This window comes from Myotis nattereri, assembly GCF_964212035.1.
Source record: "Myotis nattereri genome assembly, chromosome: 11".
Taxonomy (NCBI): domain Eukaryota; kingdom Metazoa; phylum Chordata; class Mammalia; order Chiroptera; family Vespertilionidae; genus Myotis; species Myotis nattereri.
This window is the reverse complement of record NC_138086.1, coordinates 16954259-16975011: the sequence shown is the minus strand read 5'-3', so window position 1 is coordinate 16975011 and position 20753 is coordinate 16954259. Positions and strand designations below refer to the sequence as shown.

At 38.3% G+C, this 20753-nt stretch overlaps 2 protein-coding genes across 2 annotated transcripts in view; one reads left to right on the top strand and one right to left on the bottom strand.

Annotated features, from left to right (window-relative positions):
• The first annotated feature begins 1634 nt into the window (after positions 1–1634).
• Positions 1635–20753, top strand: part of IQUB (IQ motif and ubiquitin domain containing) — a 58847-nt gene continuing 39728 nt past the window's right edge. The window contains exons 1-6 of the mRNA XM_081102805.1: positions 1635–1799; positions 6239–6623; positions 8824–8958; positions 13244–13402; positions 13490–13662; positions 13865–14020. Coding sequence (XP_080958931.1) covers positions 6248–6623; positions 8824–8958; positions 13244–13402; positions 13490–13662; positions 13865–14020 — 999 coding nt within the window. The 5' untranslated portion in view covers positions 1635–1799; positions 6239–6247. The remainder of the gene's footprint in view (positions 1800–6238; positions 6624–8823; positions 8959–13243; positions 13403–13489; positions 13663–13864; positions 14021–20753) is intronic.
• LOC308527258 (MICOS complex subunit MIC60-like) lies at positions 9624–12882 on the bottom strand (the record flags this gene model as incomplete). Its single annotated transcript, XM_081102621.1, has 2 exons — positions 9624–10131; positions 12866–12882. The coding sequence occupies 2 exons, from the start codon at positions 12880–12882 to the stop codon at positions 9624–9626; spliced, it is 525 nt and encodes a 174-aa protein (XP_080958747.1).

Here is a 20753-nt window from a genome sequence, read left to right as displayed (position 1 = left end):
AGAGATCTACTCCTCTTTGCAGCTGCCCAAGACAAGCCTCCTATGTAAGTTCCCTTACTTATTAAAATTGCCACCTATCATCACTCTGGCCGGGTAGCTGACTTGGTAAGAGCATCATCCAGATACACCAAGGTTGTGGGTTTGATCCCCAGTCAGGGCACATACAAGAAGCAACCAATAAGTGCATAAATAAATGAAACAACAAATCAATGTTTTTCTCTTCCCTCCCCCGCCCCCCCCCCTCTAAAACAAGACAAAATAAAACCGCTCTGTTGCAGTTTTGGATTTTACCTGGGGAGCTCGAGTTTGTGAACCAATAGCTTTGTTTTATCACTTTAGTGAATCATGAATATGCAGCCTTTTGAATTGGCTTCTTGTTTAGCATAATTTGAGATTCTTCCATGTTGTGTGTATCAGTAGTTTATTCCTTTTTATTGGTGAGTAGTATTCCATTTATGAATGTATCACAGTATATGAATCCATTCATCAGCTAAGGAACATTTGTGTTGTTTCCATCCAGTCTTTGGTGACTAAGAATAAAGCCTGTCTAAACTTCTGTGTACAGGTTTTGTGTGAATGTAGCTTTTCATTCCACTTGGGTGAAGGACACAGATTGCTGGGTTATAGAATAAGTATGTTTTTAATTTTATAAGAAAATTGTCAGAATTATCCCAAATGCTGCACCCACCAGTGTTCATTTTCACCATCGAGGTATAAAAGCCACTTGTCTTCATACTCACTAGCCCTTGATAGTGTTGATCTAAAAAAAATACACCAACGTGTATTAACTATTGTAATAAGTGTGTAGTAGATTCCCATTGTGATGTGAAGTTGCATTTCTCCAATGACTAATGACATGGAGCATCTTTTCATGTGCTTGTTCTCAGGACCCGAACTAGAATGAGTAACTGAGGCAACCGGGTCCAGACTTTTAGGAGGCATTTCTTCTCAGGCTCAGGTCCAAGTGTCGAGCCCTGCAGGCACCACGCTTGCCTCAGCCTAGTCCAGGCTTTGCTGATTTTCCTTCTGTTTCTATTCTTTGGTGACGTGCCTATTGAATCTTTTACTCTTTTTTTTTTTTACGGTTAAATTTTTTTAATTGAGTTTTGAGAGTTCTCTGAATATTTTTGATCCAAGTCCTTTATCAGGTGTGAGTTTTGCAAAAAAAAATTATCTCCCACTCTATGGTTTGTCTTTTTATTTCTTTAGTTGTGTTTTTTGAAGAGCAGAAATTCTTGATTTTGTTGCTGATTTAGAAGAGACATCTTGGCCATTTTAGGGGGGACCCTCCAGATAGAAACAAAGAGTTTTACCCCAGACTCTCCAAAAAGGGCAGATAAGTATGTTGCTGAGTTAGGGTTTGTTTAGATACTCTCTTTCTAATCAGGCCATTGAGCTCTGTTATGGCAGAAAATAACCAAAAGGAAGTTTTGTTTTAGTGGGTGAGAGCCTAAAGAAGTTTCTGGAATTTTTAAAAAATTGAGGTTTTGTTCAGTTTTTATCTCATTTCACTTTCCCCCGCCTTTTGTTTTAGAATTTTAAAACTTTAGTTATTTTATTTGTTGTACTTGAAATTTAAACGGTATTATTAAACAGTATAAGGAATCGAACAGTTTATTTTCATCTTTCCAATTACATGTTTTATTATATAATATTTCAATTTTTTACTATTATTTTGTGTTGACAATATATGTTTATTTGCTCATCTATTCTTCTTGAACTTCAGACTTTCACAGGACTCATTTCCTCCTTCTTCAAGTATATCCTTTAGGAGTTCCTTTAGAGCAGATATCTCGAAGGTAATTTATTTGTAAATGTATCTATTTTCTTTCTTGAAAGATTATTTTGCTGGGTGCACAATTCTAGGTTGATAGCTGTCTTATTTTAATTACTACATTGTTGCCTTGGCTTCTATTTTTCTAATGAGCAATCTGCAGTGATTTTCTTTCTTTTCTATTAATGTCAGAAAATTAATATGATTCAAAACAGTAGATGATATGTCCTTTATCTCTGCTTGCTTTCCAGACCTGCTCTTTGTTATGATGTAATTTAACTACAATGTACATGGCTATGAATTAGGTATATGCTATGCTTCTTGGACCTGTGGATCCATATATTTCATTCGTTCTGAAAAATTCTCAGCCACTATTTTTTAGGATATTTCCTTTTTTCCCATTTTTCTGTTTTCTTCTGGAACTCCAGTTTGAAATATGCTAGATGAGGGCCTGGCAAATTTTCTGAAAAGAGCTTCACAAGCCACATGCAGTCTCTGCATATTTTTTTTTAAATTAAATCTTTATTGTTCAGATTATTACAGTTGTTCCTTTTATTCCCCCATAGCTCCCCTCCACCCGGTTCCCACCCCACCCTCTGCCCTTACCCCCCTCCCCCACTGTCCTCATCCATAGGTGTACGATTTTTGTCCAGTCTCTTCCCGCACCCCCACACCCCTTCCCCTGCCCCCAGAGTAGTCAGTCCACTCCCTCTCTATGCCCCTGATTCTATTATATTCACCAGTTTATTCTGTTCATCAGATTATTTATTCACTTGATTTTTAGATTCACTTGTTGATAGATGTGTATTTGTTGTTCATAATTTGTATCTTTACCTTTTTCTTCTTCTTCCTCTTCTTAAAGGATACCTTTCAGCATTTCATATAATACTGGTTTGGTGGTCATGAACTCCTTTAGCTTGTTCTTATCAGTGAAGCTCTTTATCTGACCTTCAATTCTGAATGATAGCTTTGCTGGGTAGAGTAATCTTGGTTGTAGGTTCATGGTATTCATCACTTTGAATATTTCTTGCCACTCCCTTCTGGCCTTCAAAGTTTCTGTTGAGAAATCAGCTGACAGTTGTATGGGTATTCCCTTGTAGGTAACTGACTGTCTTTCTCTTGCTGCTTTTAGGATTTTCTCTTTGTCTTTTGCTCTTGGCATTTTAATTATGATGTGTCTTGGTGTGGTCCTCTTTGGATTCCTTTTGTTTGGGGTTCTTTGCGCTTCCTGGACTTGTAAGTCTATTTCTTTCACCAGGTAGGGGAAGTTTTCTGTTATTATTTCTTCAAATAGGTTTTCAATGTCTTCCTCTTTCTCTTCTTCTGGCACCCCCATAATTCTGATGTTGGTACGCTTGAAGCTGTCCCAGAGGCTCCTTACACTATCTTGATATTTTTGGATTCTTTTTTCTTTTTGTTTTTCCTGTTGGGTTATTTTTGCTTCTTCATATTTCAAATCTTTGACTTGATTCTTGCGATCCTCTAGTCTGCTGTTGGAATTTTGTTTAATATTTTTTATTTCAGTCAGTGTTTGCTTAATTTCTAGTTGGTCCTTTTTCATAACCTCGAGGGTCTCACTAGACTTCTTGAGGGTCTCACTACATTTATCTGTGGTTTCACTAGACTTTTTGAGGGTCTTACTAAATTTATTGGCAGTTTCTAGAAAATTCTTGAAAAACCTTATAAGTGTGGTTTTGAACTCTATATCCAGTCATTTGCTTTCCTCCATTTCTGTCATTTGTGACTTGTTTCTTTGTCTCTGCATTTTTTATGCTTCCCTATATTGGTAGAGTGGCTTTGTGTGCTAGGTGTCCTATAGGGCCCAATGGCTCAGCCTCCCCAATTACCTGAGGTGGACACTCTTGGTGCACCCCTTTGTGGGCTTTGTGCACAGTCTTGTTGTAGTTAAGCCTTGATTGTTGTAGGTATCACTGGGAGGAATTGACCTCCAGGCCAATTGGCTGTGAGAATCAGCTGTGTCTGCAGTGGGAGAACTTCTGTGCTGGAGACACCCTTATGAGGTAAGACTTGCTTCAGTGGGGCTTTGGTGCTCACTGAGTCTGCCCCCTGAGTGTGTCCCTTATGGATCTGAGGAGTTGTAATCTGGATGGCCCCACTCTGACCACTGGGTACACTGGCTCTTGTATCTCTAAGGAGGTGCTAATTTAGCCTCTGCCTGAGGCTACCCAGAAGGAGCTATGGAGAGATCTTCAGATTCCTCTTCTTTTTTTGGGGTTTGGAGGTGCCCAAATGAGGCTCAGCTGTGAAGCAGTGCAAGCTGCTGTGGGGCCGTGGGCCTTCTTTTGGAAGTTCTGGGTCTCTCTGACCCAGCTTCAGTTTGTTAGGTAATTTTCAGATTGCAAAGGGCCAGGCCTTTCATATGCAAAAGCCTCTGCGCACAGCTTGGGTGAGGCGGGGTCTCAGGGGATCAACAGGGCGGAGCAAGCAGCTATGGCTGCTCCTCATTCCTACCCTAAGAGGCCCTGAGTCTCAGTGTCCTGGTAATCACTGCAAGCACTTCTGAGAGAAAGCCACCCTCGACTTCCGACCGATGCCAGACAGTACAATTTCTCCGTATGAGTCTGGGTCCCCAGAGACTCGCCCTGAACTGGAGTTCAGAGCAGTCGGGAGCTTGTGTCTCCCTCCTGATTGAAAAAGACAGCTGTGTCCTCAGTTGCCAGCCCTTTCCACGTGCGCCTCCGTACCTCTTCACTTTACTTTGACACCACATCTCCTGTGCTTTTCTCTTTCCTTCTAGTTGTAGAATTTCCACTCGGCCAGCCTTCCTCTGGTTCAGGATGATGTCCATTTTGTCTTTTAGTTGTATTTTTGGAGTGGTTGTGGGAGACAGCAATTTCCGGTGTTTACCTATGCCGCCATCTTGGTTTCCTCTGCATATTTTTTGTTGTTTTTTATTTTAGCAATACAAATCCATTCTTAGCTTACAACAAGATATATGCTTAGCAGAAAAACATACTAGACTTTCTTTTACTCTTTTCTATGGCTCTTAAACTCTCATATTTTTCATGTCCTTATCTCTTTGCACCATTCTGTAAAATCTCTATCTTCCAGTTTACTAATTATCTCTTCAACTCTAATGCTATAGTCACTGGATTCAACAACTATATATTTTTTATTCCACATATTTTATTTTATTTATTTATTTATTTATTTTTACTGTACAGCCCCCTTCATTGCTCACAGCCCAAGGGTAAGAAGGCTGGGCAATGGTTTGAGGCTGCAACTTCCTCTGGCATGGGTCCACTATGAGAGGCCCATAGATACATATTTGATTTTTTTTAAAAAAATTGTCATCTAGTAGCCAGACAATTTCACTAAGATTAATTTTTTTTTTTTCTCCATAAGGATTTGTACTTCAAGTGGGAACCCCAATCACAGCTTTCCCATCTCACTACTGTTCCAAATTTTAATCTTCCCTCTGCTGGTTGCCACAGAAATCAGCCTCAAGGTCACTTCCTCTATCCCTCCTTCCTGATTGCCAGCTTCTATAGGTTGGCTCACTGCTCACTGGCTCCTCACTACCCTGCACCAGCTCCTGCCTCTGCAGTTTGGCTCTGGGCTGTCCTGATCCACCCAGACCCAAGCTCCTGGATGGCGTCATACTGTTTTCCAAGGCTGGTTGCGGTAGCTCAGGGCCTAGTCAGCTCCAGGATCAATATTTGAATGTTGATATAGGTTTTGGAAGTGGGTAGAGGTCATTGGAGACCTCTGCTAAGTCTTGTAAGAGCAAAGCTACTACAAACAGTGTGTACTATCCAGGATGTAGTTGCTGTGTGAGCTGGCAGGGTCCTTGGAGTATCTGATCAATTGTAATGCCAGAGCATAAATTCCATAGTAGTTTGTATTTAAGGGTGTCCCAAAATTCACACAAGAAGTAATTTTGATAGAAAACACAGGTTTATAATTAAAAATTATAAATTTTTTATTGATTCATAGAGTATACAGTATTAGGTTATGTATGGAATAGCATACATAAAAACTGGATTATTATGTCGCGATAGCGAGCACCATTAACTGTTATTGCCTGAACAGCCGCATTTTCAAAGAAGAATGGTCCGATGATGCCTCCAGCCCAAAATCCGCACCAAACAGTGACATGTTGTGGACGCATTTGTTTCTCAACAATCACTCGTGGATTTTCTGAACCCCAAATGCGACAATTTTGTCGATTAACCAAGCCATCAAGATGAAAATGAGCCTCATCGAAATTCAGCCACATTTATGCAAAACGGTCATAGAAAATTTCAACAAAAGAGTGCATATGTGCCAGCCAAGCCATGGAGGCCATTTACCTGATATGCTGTTCCATACATAACCCTATACTGTATACTTTATGAATCAATAAAAAATTTACAATTTTTGTGAACATTAATGTATACTAGCAATGAATGTGATATTTGGTATATATGTTTTTATGTATAGTAAATGCATTAATTTTCTCAGTTCAGGAAAATGTCTAAAGAGTTAGAAGAATTGGATCTTCTGGATACTCCTGTTGCAACAGAAGAAAGTGATGATCCTTATGAGACGATCAAGATTCCAGTTATCTCAGAAGAGCCTCCAGAGTCAGATCAAACTGAAGACAATGGATCCGAGCAAGAATTGTCTGGCGATGTCCTTGAACCGCAAGCTAAGGAGCAGGGTGACCAGAGCTCTTCAAGCCTGGCATCCAATGAAGAAGTTACGACATCTGAGCAAGTTTCAGATTACAATCTCACTGAATCTGATACAACCAGTCGGTATTCCAAAGATTATCAGATATTGTTGGATAAAATAGAGGCTCTAAGAGGCTCTCTGAAAACAGCAGTGGTAGATGCTACAGCAATAGGTATTACCCAGGGAAGATGGGATAATTCTTATTCTCATTTGAAGAAGGCTTGCTTTTTCTTGTTTTTGCTTCAAGATTTGTTCTACATTTGATTTTACTCTCCCCTTTCCTATACACCAAATGTCTCCAGCTAAACCACTTGAATCTCTTAACTACATGTGAAGCTTTTCTATTCTACAGTATCTACTCTCCCTAAATAAATGAATATCTTTACTTTTAAATGGATGTTTATCTGCTTTTTTAACCCTGTTTTTAAAATGTCTAGGGATCTTAGGAAATGGCAGATAAATTCTTGGGTATAATTGTAATTCTTTTGCATGCCAATTTGGAATTAATTGTAAGGGGCCAGCAAATAGTGGGATGTGACCTTAACCCCAGATTTCCCAGTTTCAGAGCCAGTGCAAACATATAATGTTGCTTTTGCCAGTGTCCAAATTTCTGCATAGTGTTACTTTATTTTTAGCTTCAGAAAAATCATTGTCTTTCATTACAGTTTAATTTTAAAGATAGAATGTTGGTGGCATGTAGGAGTTATTACTGCATTGTTGGTAACAAAGCAGAGTGGGCAGCAAGAAAGTGATTGTACAGAGAACCTTCTACTTGCCTGGTTAACTGACTACTGCTTCTCCGCTTTGTCCATAAGTTCTGAGAGAGTTTTCATCCACAGGGTGAGAACGTGAGCCATCACTTAACAACAATTACAGCAGGTTAGTTTGGCTGGTAAAATGTAGCTTTTGAATTCAGTGGAGTAGTTTAACCTTGTGAGGCTTGTCCACATAAGTTAAGAATGAAAAGGAAGACAAAGAAATTAATCAAGCCCAATTACACCTAACTGAAGGTGTTATCCTTCGATTTCATTATTCAGTGTAAACTGGGATTCATTTTTTCATATTTCTGTGATTCCCTCATATTGTAGCTTATAACAAACTCGTGGTGATTTTTTAAAATGTCTTGGCCGCGAGGCTCACAAATTCCTCAACATACCTCCCTTCCTAAATTTAAAATATATTTATCATCGAATTTTGAATCCATAAAACAATTAAAACAGCCTTCTGAGAATTTAACATCTGTGGAAGTGTTCTCTTTGTTGACAGAGAACTGTGAAAATAAATGTTAACAAGTTTGAAGAACCTCGGCATCAACAGTGCCTGGCTGAATTTTATCTTGGGATTGCTGATGTCTCATTTAGTTTATGAAAACTGTCATATCAGACATAAGAAATATACAAGGCACTTTTGGCTTACAGTGTGCACTCTATTCCATATTACCTTTTCCATCTTCTTCATTAAAATTTAAAATCTGTAGGTGAAAAGAAAACGTTTACCTGCATTAGTTTTTAAATACTGTATTTCCTTCCTATAATTTGTGAATAGACAATCATTTTATAATGACAGTTTTTAAAATTTTCAAAGTGTCTTGATTTCCTTTTTATAAAATGGGGAGTAAACCACATAATGTCCATTTTTGTGAAAAGTGGGTTTGTGTAGTTATTCCAGATTTTTTTGTGTGTAGGTATTTCTGATATTTGCAAAACTGATTTTGTGTTTTCCATTTTGTCAACTATAGACATAAATTATGAGAAGAAGAATGGATTTAGTATGTGATATCTTTTGTAGTTGCAAGGTCAAAGAAAAATTTCTTTGAAAATTTATTACTTTTTCTTAATTTCATAAATATGCACTGATTTAGTGAAGTATGATATCAATATGTAATTAAAGTATTGGGACACCCTCTAAGCCTCAGGGTCCCTTTCCAGTACTACACAAAAATGCTTAATTTTCTACGTCTAAATCTGAGTAATATATAGCAGATAGTGGGAATTTTTCAAAGCAGTTAGTTTTATTTTGTATTTCCCCTGATATTTTGAGCCAGGAGGTAATACCGAATGTGCACTGATCCTCATGCCAGGGGATAGAAGAGAGATCTGAACTTGGAGCTGGCATTGGGGAACAGGTACTCATCATCAATGTTAATTTTTGAGATTCTACATTGATTATCAAAGCAAAAGCTTGCAACTTCTCATAGGAAATGAAAAGTAACTCTTATTATGGAGGTGCAGGCGGTGGGGGAATATGGCAGAAGCACCTGCATTCTATGTGAAAACTGTTCCATGATTTTCCATCTGATTATCGACTGTAGGTTGCTGACCCTTGTTTTGACCATGATTCATTCTTTCCTTTTTTTTTTTTTTAATCTACAGTAAAAGCTGTACTTCTTCCTGTGTGCCAGGAAGTGATAATACCTTTTAAAATTGACAGCAGTTTTAGAAACCTCAGGGACCATTTTTCATACGTATTGAATGTGCCATCTGATGTACTACAGTTAAGATGTGCAGGTAAGCTTGGAAGCTAATACAGTGTATCAAGACTTCTTTAGTGTTAGTGATTTAATTATTTACATGTAAATAATCAGGATATTTGATTTGTTAAACTAAGTATCTTGACATTTACTAATTGAATTTTATGTTGTGGTTATGTATTCGTTCATTCAACATGTTTTTATTGAGGACATACTTTGTTCTTAATACTTTGCTCAGAACTGGAGATGTAAAGAAACATGAAACAAAATCCCTGTTCTCAAGTTGTTTATGGCCTAGCAAGAAAGAAGATTCAGGCAGTAGTTCCCACGTAATGTGTATGCACAAAGCCTTGGTCATGTTGTATGATCTTTTTAATACATGGCTGGGTGCAATTTGCTAATATATTGTTTTTTCTGTTTTATTCAGTTTGCTCCAGGGACAAAATCAATAATAATAGGGAATCACAAACATCATTTTGATTGGCTCACAGCCTGATCAGTAAAACCTGAAAAACAGAAAAATGTTGCACAAGTTGCAAAGAAAGTACTCCTGGAGTTCAGTGACATGATAGCAAGTGGAAATAATATAAATGCCACATTTAGGACAGCATTTGTAACCTGCCCCTTTCTAGACAATTCTGGGACCCCATTGCTAACCCTTCATGTATTACTGTTGACTTCCTCTGACAAAACTTCTAGGCCTTACTCCTGCTGCACTCGAGTGGTTCCTATTCCTACAGCGCTGGCGTATGCTGTCAGGATGTCCACTATCTGTTTAGTTTCTGGAGTCATCCGGGCTTCCTTCAGCCAGTCCTGCGCCACTCGTCTGGACTCCCCTTTCAGTTGGTTGACAGACTTCACCGCCAGCTCCAGGTCACCATGCTCAATGCAATAGGAGGCATATGACAGTAACTTAAATGTGTTTATATCCTCAGGGGAGAGCTCCTCGGGTGGCTTCAGTTGCTGAGGCGGGAATAGGAGCAGGGACTGCAAGTAGGAGAGGAAGTATTGGTATAAGCTATTTCTGGTTTCATCAATCATTGCTACCATCCGGGCCAGCTTTTGGACAGCATAGAAATGGGCTCTAAGGGTCTCTTCACTGTGCACCCCATGGGTCAGGAACTCTTGAGGGATTGCTGCGGTTAAAGTTTGGGCAAATTCACTATCAGAATTGTCTTTGATGGCCTCGACGGCACTACCCAACAATTTGCTAATATTTTGTTGAAGGTTTTAGTATCTCTATTCATCAAGGATGTTGGCCTGTAATTCTTTTTCTTTGTCATGTCTTTATATGGTTTTGGAATTAGGATAATGCTGGCCTCATAAAAAAAGAGCTTGGAAGTGTTCCTTCCTTTTGGAGTTTTTGGAATAGTTTAAGGAGTATAGATATTTGTTCTTCTCTGAATGTTTGGTAAAACTCCCCTGTAAAGCCATCTGGATCCGGGCTTTTGTTTGCTGGGAGTTGTTTGATTACTGCTTCTATTTAATCCGTTGTTATTTGCCTTTTCAGGTTTTCTAATTCTTCCTGATTCAGTTTTGGGAGATTGTAGTTTTCTAGGAATTTGTCCATTTCATCCACATTGTTCAGCTTGTTGTCATATAGTTGTTCATGGTATTTTCTTACAATCCTTTGTATTTCTGTGGTGTCAGTGGTTACTTCTCTGCTTTCATTTCTGATTTTATTTATTTGGGTCCTCTCTTTTTCTTCATGAGTCTGGTTAAAGGTTCATCAATCTTGTTTATCCTCTCAAAGAACCAGCTCTTGGTTTCATTGATTTTTTTGTATTTTTTTTAGTCTTTATGTCATTTATTTCTGCTCCTTTATTATTTCCTTCCATCTACTTAACTCTGGGATTTTTCTTGTTGTTCTCTTTATAATTCTTTAAGTTTTAGGGTTAAATAGTTTATTTTTTCTTATTTTTTGAGTTAGACCTGTAGTGCTATGAACTTCCCTCTCAAGACTGCTGTCCCATAGCAAATCCTAATATTTTAGCTTAAAAAGTTCTGGTCTTTACTTACAAAGGTGCCACAATAACTTTTTTTTGTGTGGAAAATCCTAAGCAGTATAAAGTAGAAAAAATTGTTTTCCAAAACTATTATAATCAGTATACTCGAATAGTGTAATTCTTGTGTACTCAAGCAAATGGTTATTAAAGCTTGGTTGGGGAAACAAAGCTAAAATTTATATAGTAATAATAATAGTGATAATGATCATGATCATGTTGATGATGATGGTTAATTTATTGAGCATTTACTATGTGATAGCCCTACAAAATATGGTGGCTACATTATCACAATATCATTCCATCCACACAAAATCCTTTATTATGAATTTTTTCTTTAAAAGAATAAAACTAAAGCTCTGGTTTCTCTTCAGATCACATAAATTCACATAGCTAATAAGTGGCAGAGTCTGAACTTAAATATAGGTATAACTCCAAAAAGGGAACTTGAAACTGTGTGGCATTAATTATAAGGTGAAATTCAAAACTGGAGAGAGCACTGGAGAAGTTGGCCAGTGGTACCTAAGAATCTCTTTCTTTGCACTTCACGGCCTTTTCTTTATGTGTAAGTACTCAGCAGCACCACTGGGCTTATGTCAGTAGCAATAATAATGAAAAAGTTGGATTCTGTGTCAACTAACCACCTTCTAGATACGTGCTTGCTTCTGGTACCAGAACTAGAATTCAAGTTTGGTATGGGACTAAGTCTACTACAGAAACAAGGAGAGGAACGAAGAGGCTCTGGGAATCTGTATTAGGTTCCGATGACTGTTATAACAACCACCGATTTAGTAGCTTAAAGCAACACATGATTTCTCTTACAGTTCTGGAGGTCAGAAATCCTCACTCACTTTCACTCAGACAAAGTCAAAGTGTCAGCAGGGCTCTTCTCCTTCTAAAGGTTCTGGAAAGAATCTGCTTCCTTGCCTTTTCCAACTTCTAGGGTTGCATTCCTTACATTCATTGGCTCATGGCCCATTCCTCCATCATCAAAGCCAGCAGCACAGCCTCCTCAAATCCTTCTGCTCTGTCATGTCACCTTCACCCCTATAATCAAATCTCCCTCTTGCTTTCTCTTATAAGAGCACTTGTGGTTATATTTAGGGCTCACCTGGATAATCCAGGATAATCTCTCCATCTCAAAATCCTTGAAAGTCACTTTTTCCATATATGGTAGCATTCATAGGTTCTGGGGATTAGGACCATTAGTTCAACCTACCACCAAATCTATAACATTCATGTTAATTTTTAAATTATGAATTGAGGGTGAAATATAGAAACTCAGTGATTTTTGTGCTTTCTTGAACTACGTATGGTGCCCGGGGGTACTGAAAATATCAGGGGGAATACTTTGTAAAGTATGTAGTTGTCCAACCACTATACTGTACACATGCAACTAATACACAATAATACTGAATGTAAACTATAATTGAAAAAAAAATAAATAAAAATATTGATAATTATCAAAAATTTTTAAAAGGCTAGTGGTGGTATGTGATATATTTCTAAGAATGAATGTATTAAAACCTTTGCTATGCTTAACTTATTAATTGTAATTAGGAAGATCATATGTCGGAAAATTGGTATGGGTATTATCAATAAAGTTTCCATGATACAAAACTGCAACCAGTAACATTATACATATTTTTGTATGCCTTAAAATAGAGAAATAAAATTAGAGTCAATTTATAGAATAAACCAATGGGGAGAAGGAAGAGGTTGAAGCAATACAACATAAAAATAAAGTGCTCTATACTTTTTCAAACACAAAACTGAGGTTTTGCTCCACCGTGGCATTAATTAATTTGTATGAGTTTCTGATTATAGAAGCAGAGGCAGGAAGGGATTCTTTAGAATTCTGATTGCATACTTTTCTGCTGGAGAGAGAGGTGAGTATTAAAATAATCAGGTTTTCCCGGATATGCTATGTCCTGTGCTTACATGTAATACACTGTCATTTTTTACAGAATCATTTAGAGTATGATTTTGCTCATATTATAGAATAGGTTTTTTAAATTTTCAAATGTTTACAGAGTTGCATGGTTATTATGTATTTGCGTTTCTGATGAGTTAAGAGTTGTAGCTTTACTTATAATGCTGAATTCTTGCTCGGGATACCACCCTGACTTTTCCCACTGCAGAGTGCTCTGTGTTAACTTTATAGCAAGAGATGGACACCATTAATACTTGGCACTCGATACCAATCAATATTTTGGTAATTAAACAACATGTGTTTATAGATGTTTTATAGCCCCTTCAAATGAGTATATATTTCATTTCTTTGTCATAACACTTCTTATAATTTTATCTCATTTTTAGGAAATATTCTTAAAAATCATGAGACTCTACTAAAATATGGAGTTAAGCCGCAGGATATTGTACAAGTGGATATCTATTCCACACTTCCAGATCTGTATCCAATCAAAAGATTACACAGATTAAATGCCTCTCAAATCATAATTGTCAAAGTACAAACTGGTTAGTTATTTTATGTCTTTTGGATAAAAGCATTTTAGAGTCATTTTGTAGTTGAACTTCCATTCAGTCTTGGTTTTATCTCCTCAGCCATTGATCAGTACCAGCATGTAGCTGTTGAGATGATAAAATCTGACTTTCACAAACCATTTCTTGGTGGATTCAGACACAAACTAACGGGAATAGAATATCACAATGCTGGAACACAAACTATACCTAAAAAGATTCCTGAAAAAGACAATATATTTTGTAGGGATACCCAGGTAGTATTTTTATTTCTCCTTATAGGTTTTTGAAGCTACAGAATAAACACATGTTATGCTGTATACCTCTCTGAAAGTCTTCTAAGGAATTATATGGCAATTAAAATAATGAATAAATAACTTAAATGTGTAGGAGAATATGCTCTTACTCATTTATATGTGTAGAGAGTAGATATTTATTTAAATCTTCTTTTAATTTTAGACAGTTTTACTGAGAAAAAAGCTCCAACAAACTACAAATACAACATCCACGCAGATGACTAAAATTGGTGTGTATGTATCAAATATGACTGATAAACTGATAACACCAGGAAAATATTTTACAGCAGAAGAATACCATGCTCGAAGATTAAATGCGGTAAGATAACTTTTATTATGGGTGAATACTAAGAATTCAATATGTGAGTCAATTGTTCTGTGTATATCTATGTCTTTGCCTAAGCCACACTAGCTTGCATGGGAAGAACCTATGTGAGTGTGGATGCCGAAACCGGTTTGGCTCAGTGGATAGAGCGTCAGCCTGCGGACTGAAGGGTCCCAGGTTTGGTTCCGGTCAAGGGCATGTACCTGGGTTGCGGGCACATCCCCAGTGGGAGATGTGCAGGAGGCAGCTGATCGATGTTTCTCTCTCATCGATGTTTCTAACTTTCTATCTCTCTCCCTTCCTCTCTGTAAAAAATCAATAAAATATATATTAAAAAAAAAAGACTAAATTACAATATTTTTTAAAGATGGTAGAGCAGACTTGATTCAAAAGGGGCTACTACAATGGAGGGAAGAGATTAGGCTTAATTTTGAATACAGCAGGAAAAGTGGGAGTTTATAGCCAAGGAACAAGGTAGGGGTCAGAGGATGGAAAATTACTATGAGAAAACATCAGGGGTAAAGGGGATTCTGGCTAAACCAACCTAACAGGATTTTTGCCAAAGGCAGGCCAGAGTGAGTAGGCATCATCTGGGGGGTGGCAGAAGATGAGGAACCCAATCAAATATGGAGAGTGATCAGATATTGAGGGTGGGGATTCTGGTTAAACTGAGTTAGCAGGATTCTTAATAAAATTGAAAAAATGCAAAGCTGAACACAGAAGCCCTAATGTCCAGGCATAGTTGAAAAAGAGCTTAGAGGAGCCTGATTAGAATTTGGTCAAGGAGAGAGTCTTTGTCAGTGTGAGCCATATTTTATTGGTAGTAAAAGCAATTTTGGGGATTAATTTGCCCCCAGTATAAGGAACCAGAATCCTAAATACTCCTAATCCTTCTCTTTCCCTGAGGGAATTCCCAGACCTTTGTGAGTTGCCTTTGGCCATTTATGAGCTTTCTACCCTCTATCCCTTGGCCTTAATCCTGTGACAGTTGGATCACCTAGGAAGGGTTCCAGACTAATTGAAAACAAAAGGGTATTAAAATCTGTTTTCTCTGATATTAGTATAGCCACTCCAACTCTTTTATGTTATGTTTGCATACTCTACTTTCTTCATCCTTTTACTTCTAACCTAATTGAGACTTTGTATCTGGAGTATATATCTTGTAAATAGCATATAATTGGATCTTATCTTTTTATCCAATCTAGTAATCTCTGCCTTTTGACTAGAGTGTTTAATATACATATACTTAATGTTATTATTGATAAGGTTGAATTATATCATGATTTTGCTATTGTTGTCTATAGTCCTGTGTTTCTCTGGTTCCTCTGTTCCTCCTTTACCATTTTCTTTTATGTTAAATATTTTCTAGTGTGCCATTTTTATTATTTTCTAGTTTTTTATTTATATAATTAATATCTATATATATATATAAAAGCCTAAGTGACCGGTGTGACTGAACAGCCAGAATGACAGGAACAACTGGTTGACCAGTCACTATGACATGCACTGACCACCAGGGGGCAGATGCTCAACACAGTAGCTGCCCCCTAGTGGTCAGTGCGCTCCCACAGCCAACCTCCCCCAGTCTCTCTCCCTGTCTGGCAAACCTCCTGCAGTCCGTAGTCCTTCCTCCCATCCGGCAGGCCCCATCCGGCAGGCCCTGCCCGGCAGCCGGCAGCCTCTGGCGAGCCTGGCCCCAATCAGGACTGGGTGAGATGGCCCACATACGCCCTGATTGCCAGTCAGGCCTAGGGACCCCACCTGTGCACAATTTTTTGCCCTGGGCCTCTGGTCTTTAAGTATAAAATTTTTAGTCTCTCTTTTCAAAAAAGTATACAGTTAAAAGATTTTTCTATATAAACAGAGTTATTCAATCATTATGACAATCAATTTTAGAACATTCCCATCATCCCAGAAATAAGTTCTCCACCTAATAGCCATCCTATTTCCTCCAATCCTTTCTGCCTCAGGCAGCCACTAATCTACTTTCTGTCTCTGTTGATTTGCCTATTCTGGACATTTCATATACATGCAATCATACAGTATGTAGTCTTTGTGACTGAGTATTTTAACTTAGAATAATGTTTTTAAGGCTCATTCATATTGTAACATGTATTAATCCTTCATTTCTTTATATTGCAGGATAATATTATATATACCCAAATGTATATATCTATTACATATATGCAAATGTACATACCATGTTTCATTTGTCCACTTATCAGTTGATGGACATTTGGGCTGTTTCTACTTATTGGCTATTAGAAATAAAACTGATATAAAATTCATGTACAATTTTTTTTATATGGACATAAGTTTTTATTTCTCTTGTGTATATGCCCAGGAGTGTAATTGCTGGATCATATGGTAAGCCTACTTATAAACTTTTGAGGAACTGCCAAATTGTTTTCCAAAGCACTGTACCATTTTATGTCCCCCCCAGCAGTATATGAGGATTCCAGTTTCTCTACATTCTTATCAACATTTGTTATTGTTTTTTATTATAGCTATCCTAAAGAGTGTGAGGTGGTATTTTATTGTGCTTTTGATTTGTGTGCCCTGATGGCTAATTATATTGGATATGTTTTCTTTTTAAAAATATGTATTTTTATTGTTATCTGAGAGGAAGGGAGAGGGAGAGAGAGATAGAAACAGCGATGAGAATCATTGGCTGCCTCCTGCATGTATCTACTGGGGATTGAGCTTGCAACCCAGGCATATGCCCTGATGGGAATCAAACTGGCAACCTCTTGGTTCCTGGGTTGACACTCAACTGCTGAGCCACATCCAGCTGGGCTGAATATATATATATATATATATATATATATATATATATATATATTAACTGGCCTGAATAAATTTTTATTTGCTTATTAACAACTTGTATATAGTCTTAGGAGAAATGTATACACAGATCCTTTACCCATTTTTAAATTTCTAAAATTATTGTTTTACTATGTTTTGAATTATTTTTGAGTTATTTTCTAAATGGTTGTTCTGAGTGTAATCTAGGGATTACAATATGCATCTATATTTATAATAATACTAGAGGCCTGGTGCATGACATTTGTGCACTGGGAGGTGTGGGGGTCCCTCAGCCCGACCTGCACCCTCTCAATCTGGGAGCTCTCAGTAGAGCCTTCTCCAATCCGGAAGTTTCTGTCTGTCTTTGCAGTCATATGAGTGAATTGTCTGAGACCCCAACTCAAGTTTGTTGCTCACAGAATAATAGAGGCATTTTTTTTTTTCTTTGCTTCATTGGTGGAGATTTCCTGGAAGTTTTAGGATATCTTCCCTTTAATTTTTCCTAAACACTCTGATTTTACTTATGTCTCTCACCTTTGCTTTTCCTCCATCCCCCACCTCAACAGTAACTTGCTCCAGGCTCACTTTACTCTAGTGCAGTGGTTCTCAACCTTCCTAATGCTGTGACCTTTTAATACAGTTCCTCATGTTGTGGTGACCCCCAATTTCATTGTTACAAATTGAACATAATTAAAGCATAGTGATTAATCACAAAAACAATATGTAATTATATATGTGTTTTCCGATGGTCTTAGGTGACCCCTGTGAAAGGGTCGTTCAACCCCCAAAGGGATCACAACCCACAGGTTGAGAACCACTGCTCTAGTGTCTAGAGATCTATCTGCCACCAGAACTACGATTCCCAGCATTCCTGGTGCTCCCTGCGCTCTTGGTTTTCCCTTCCTGCTCTGTCCCTGACCCATGGCCTCCCACTCTGCTAAGTCTCCAAGCCATCAGCTCTCCCTCTCTGCTCTCAGTCTGGCGGCTTGGGGAGCAAAGTTCCCCAAGCTGCTCTATTCTCCACCGGGCACCTGTGTATGCAAATTAACCCGCCATCTTTGTTGGGTTGGGTTAATTTGCATACGAACTCCTGATTGACTGGTGAGTGTAGCAGAGGGACCGATCAATTTACATGTTTCTCTTTTATTATATAGGATACTTCACATTAATACTAACTGAAATCCAACAAAATAGTGAAATATTGCTCCAATAGAACTCCAATTTAGTCCTTCCTTTTTTGTGTGCTATCACTATCATACAAATTTGTACATTCTTTTTATGTTCTAAGTATTATAATTTTTTATAAGTATTATTTAATGCAGTTATATTTTAAATAAGTAATTCCATTTTATTATTCATGTTTATTTTTTCCCATCTTCTTTAAAATGTCTCTTTAACATTTCTTGTAAAACTGCTTGCTGGTGCTGAACTCCTTTAGCTTTTTCTCGTCTGGGAAGCTCTTTATTGCTCCTTCAATTTTAACTAGTAGCCTTCTTGGCTAGAGAAATCTTGGTTGTAGGTCCTTGCTTTTCATCACTTTGAATATTTTGTGTCAATTCCTCTGGCCTGAAAAGTTTCTGTTGAGAAATGAGCTAACAGTCTATGGAAGCTTCCCTTGTAGATAACTGACTGCCTTTCTCTTGATGCTTTTAAGGTTCTCTCTTTGTTTTTCATATTTGCCATTTTAATTATGATGTGTCTTGGTATGGGCTTCTTTTGAGTTCATCTTGTTTGGGACTCTATGTGCTCCATGGACTTGTCTATTTTATTTTCCAGGTTAGGAAAATTTTTTGTCATTATTATTTCAATAGGTTTTCTATTCCTTGCTGACTCTCTTCTTCTGTGCCCCTATGAAGTGAGTGTTGTTATACTTGCTGTTATACCAGAGTTTTCTCGAACTGTCCTATTTTTTATTTCTTTTTTCATTTTGCTGTTTCAATTGGGTGTTTTCTGCTACCTTGTCTTTCAAAGCACTGACTTGATCCTGCACTTCATCTAATCTGCTGTTAGGGTATTCTTCATTTTGGTTATTGTATTCATTTCTGACTGGTTCATTTTTATGGTTTCTGTGTCCCTTTTTATGCTCACTATTTCTTTGTTGAAGTTCTCACAAAGTTCTTTGATCACTATTTTAAACTTTATATCTAATACATTGCTGGCCTCCATTTCATTTAGTTCTTTTTCTGGGGATTTTTCTTGTTCTCTCATTTTGTACATGGTTCTCATCTTGATTTCCTCTGTGTTTGTTTTGAGGTATTAGTTATATCTGCTATGTCTCCCAAGTTGGCAGGTGGCTTTATGTCGTACATGTCTTGGGAGCCCAGTGGCTCTGTCTCCCTGGTCACTTGAGCTGGGTGCTCCAGGATTGTCCTTTGTATGGGTTGTGTGTGCCCTCCTGTTGTAGTTGTACTTCACTGTTGTTGGCACATCAGTAGTTGGGGTGACCCTCAGGCTGTGAGTATTGGTCATGACCAAAGTGTTCAAGCTACTGTGAGGGGGCTGGATCCATAGAGTGGGATGCACCCCAATGGGCTCTTTTGCCTGCCAAGACCACTTTTTGGTTGTGCTGTTTGTTGAGCTAATTGGGTGGTGCTCTGTTGTAGTCTGAAGCTAGCCACTGAATTTGTTGGCTCTGTGGCCTCTTGGGAGGGGCTTCAGTATAGGCCAAGATCAAGCCTTGCCTGAGACCAACTCAGCATTAGCTGGTAGTTGCTACAAAGTGATCCATGGTTGGTAGCTGCTTGTGCTGGGCCTGGGGGCGCATGGGAGAGGCCACACTGTGAATTGAGACTTACTGGTTTTTGGTCAAATGTCCTAAAAATATCAATTATGTTTTTCTAATCTAATGTGTCAGTTTAGGCCCCTGTTTCCTTATTGATTTTCTGCCTGGATTACCTGCCCATTGATGTTGATGTGGAGAGTGTGAAAGCATGCTAATGGATTGTTAAAGTCACCTACCATGACTGTATAATTGTGGATCTCTCCCTTTCTGTTGATCAATATTTGCTTTTTATATATAGGTGCTCCCACATTGGTTGTGTAGATATTTACAAGAGTTCTGTCCTTTTGTTAGGTTGATCCCTTCATCATTATGAAATGCCCTCTTTTTTTATCTCTTCTTACAGTCTTTGTTTTAAGGTCTGTTTTGCCTGATATAAGTATTCCCCACACAGCTTCCCCTCTCCTTTTATTTGCATGATATGTCGTTTTTCATCCCTTTACTTTCAGCTTGTGACTCTTTCTATTTGAAGTGGGTCTCTTGTAGGCAGCATATATATGGGTCTGGATTTTCTTGTCCAGTCAACCATCCTTTGTCTTTTGCAATTGATTGTTGCCTGTGAGTTTAGAGGTGCCTGGAAGAGGCGAGGCTGCAAACTGAGTCTGGCTGCCCTTAGACCTGGGCGTGGGGGTCCTTCGCAAGAGGTACAGGGAATGCCAATGCCAGCTGCTGCTGGCTTGGGGGTTGAGGACCTCTGAGAGAGTGTAGGAAAGTGAGCAGCACAATCTGGGGAAGACTGCCTGTGCGAAGGATCTGCTGGGAGAAGTTGGTGGGTGGTGTGAGTGTGGTGTGGTGGGTTCTCAGGGAATCACCAGGGCGGTGAACAGTGTTAGCCAACTTAATGGAGATCTCCAGCTTGGCAACTGCACCAGCTGGCTGGCTGGGGTAAAGTTCAACAAAGAAATGACGGAGTCTGCCAGCTCTTTCATGCCTTGGCCCCTGCTCCTCCAGCCCTTGTACTGAAGCCTGTGAATTTAGTTCCAGATGCTGCTGTTGCTATGGGTCTAGCCCACAGGCTTTGAGACCCTCTGTTTTAGTCATCGTGTCATTCAAATGTAAATTCTTCTTTGTTGAATGAGGCACTTTTCATTTTGTTGGCTTGTCTTAAGTGTTTTGTTTTTCTTGGGTGTGTCCTCAGAGTAT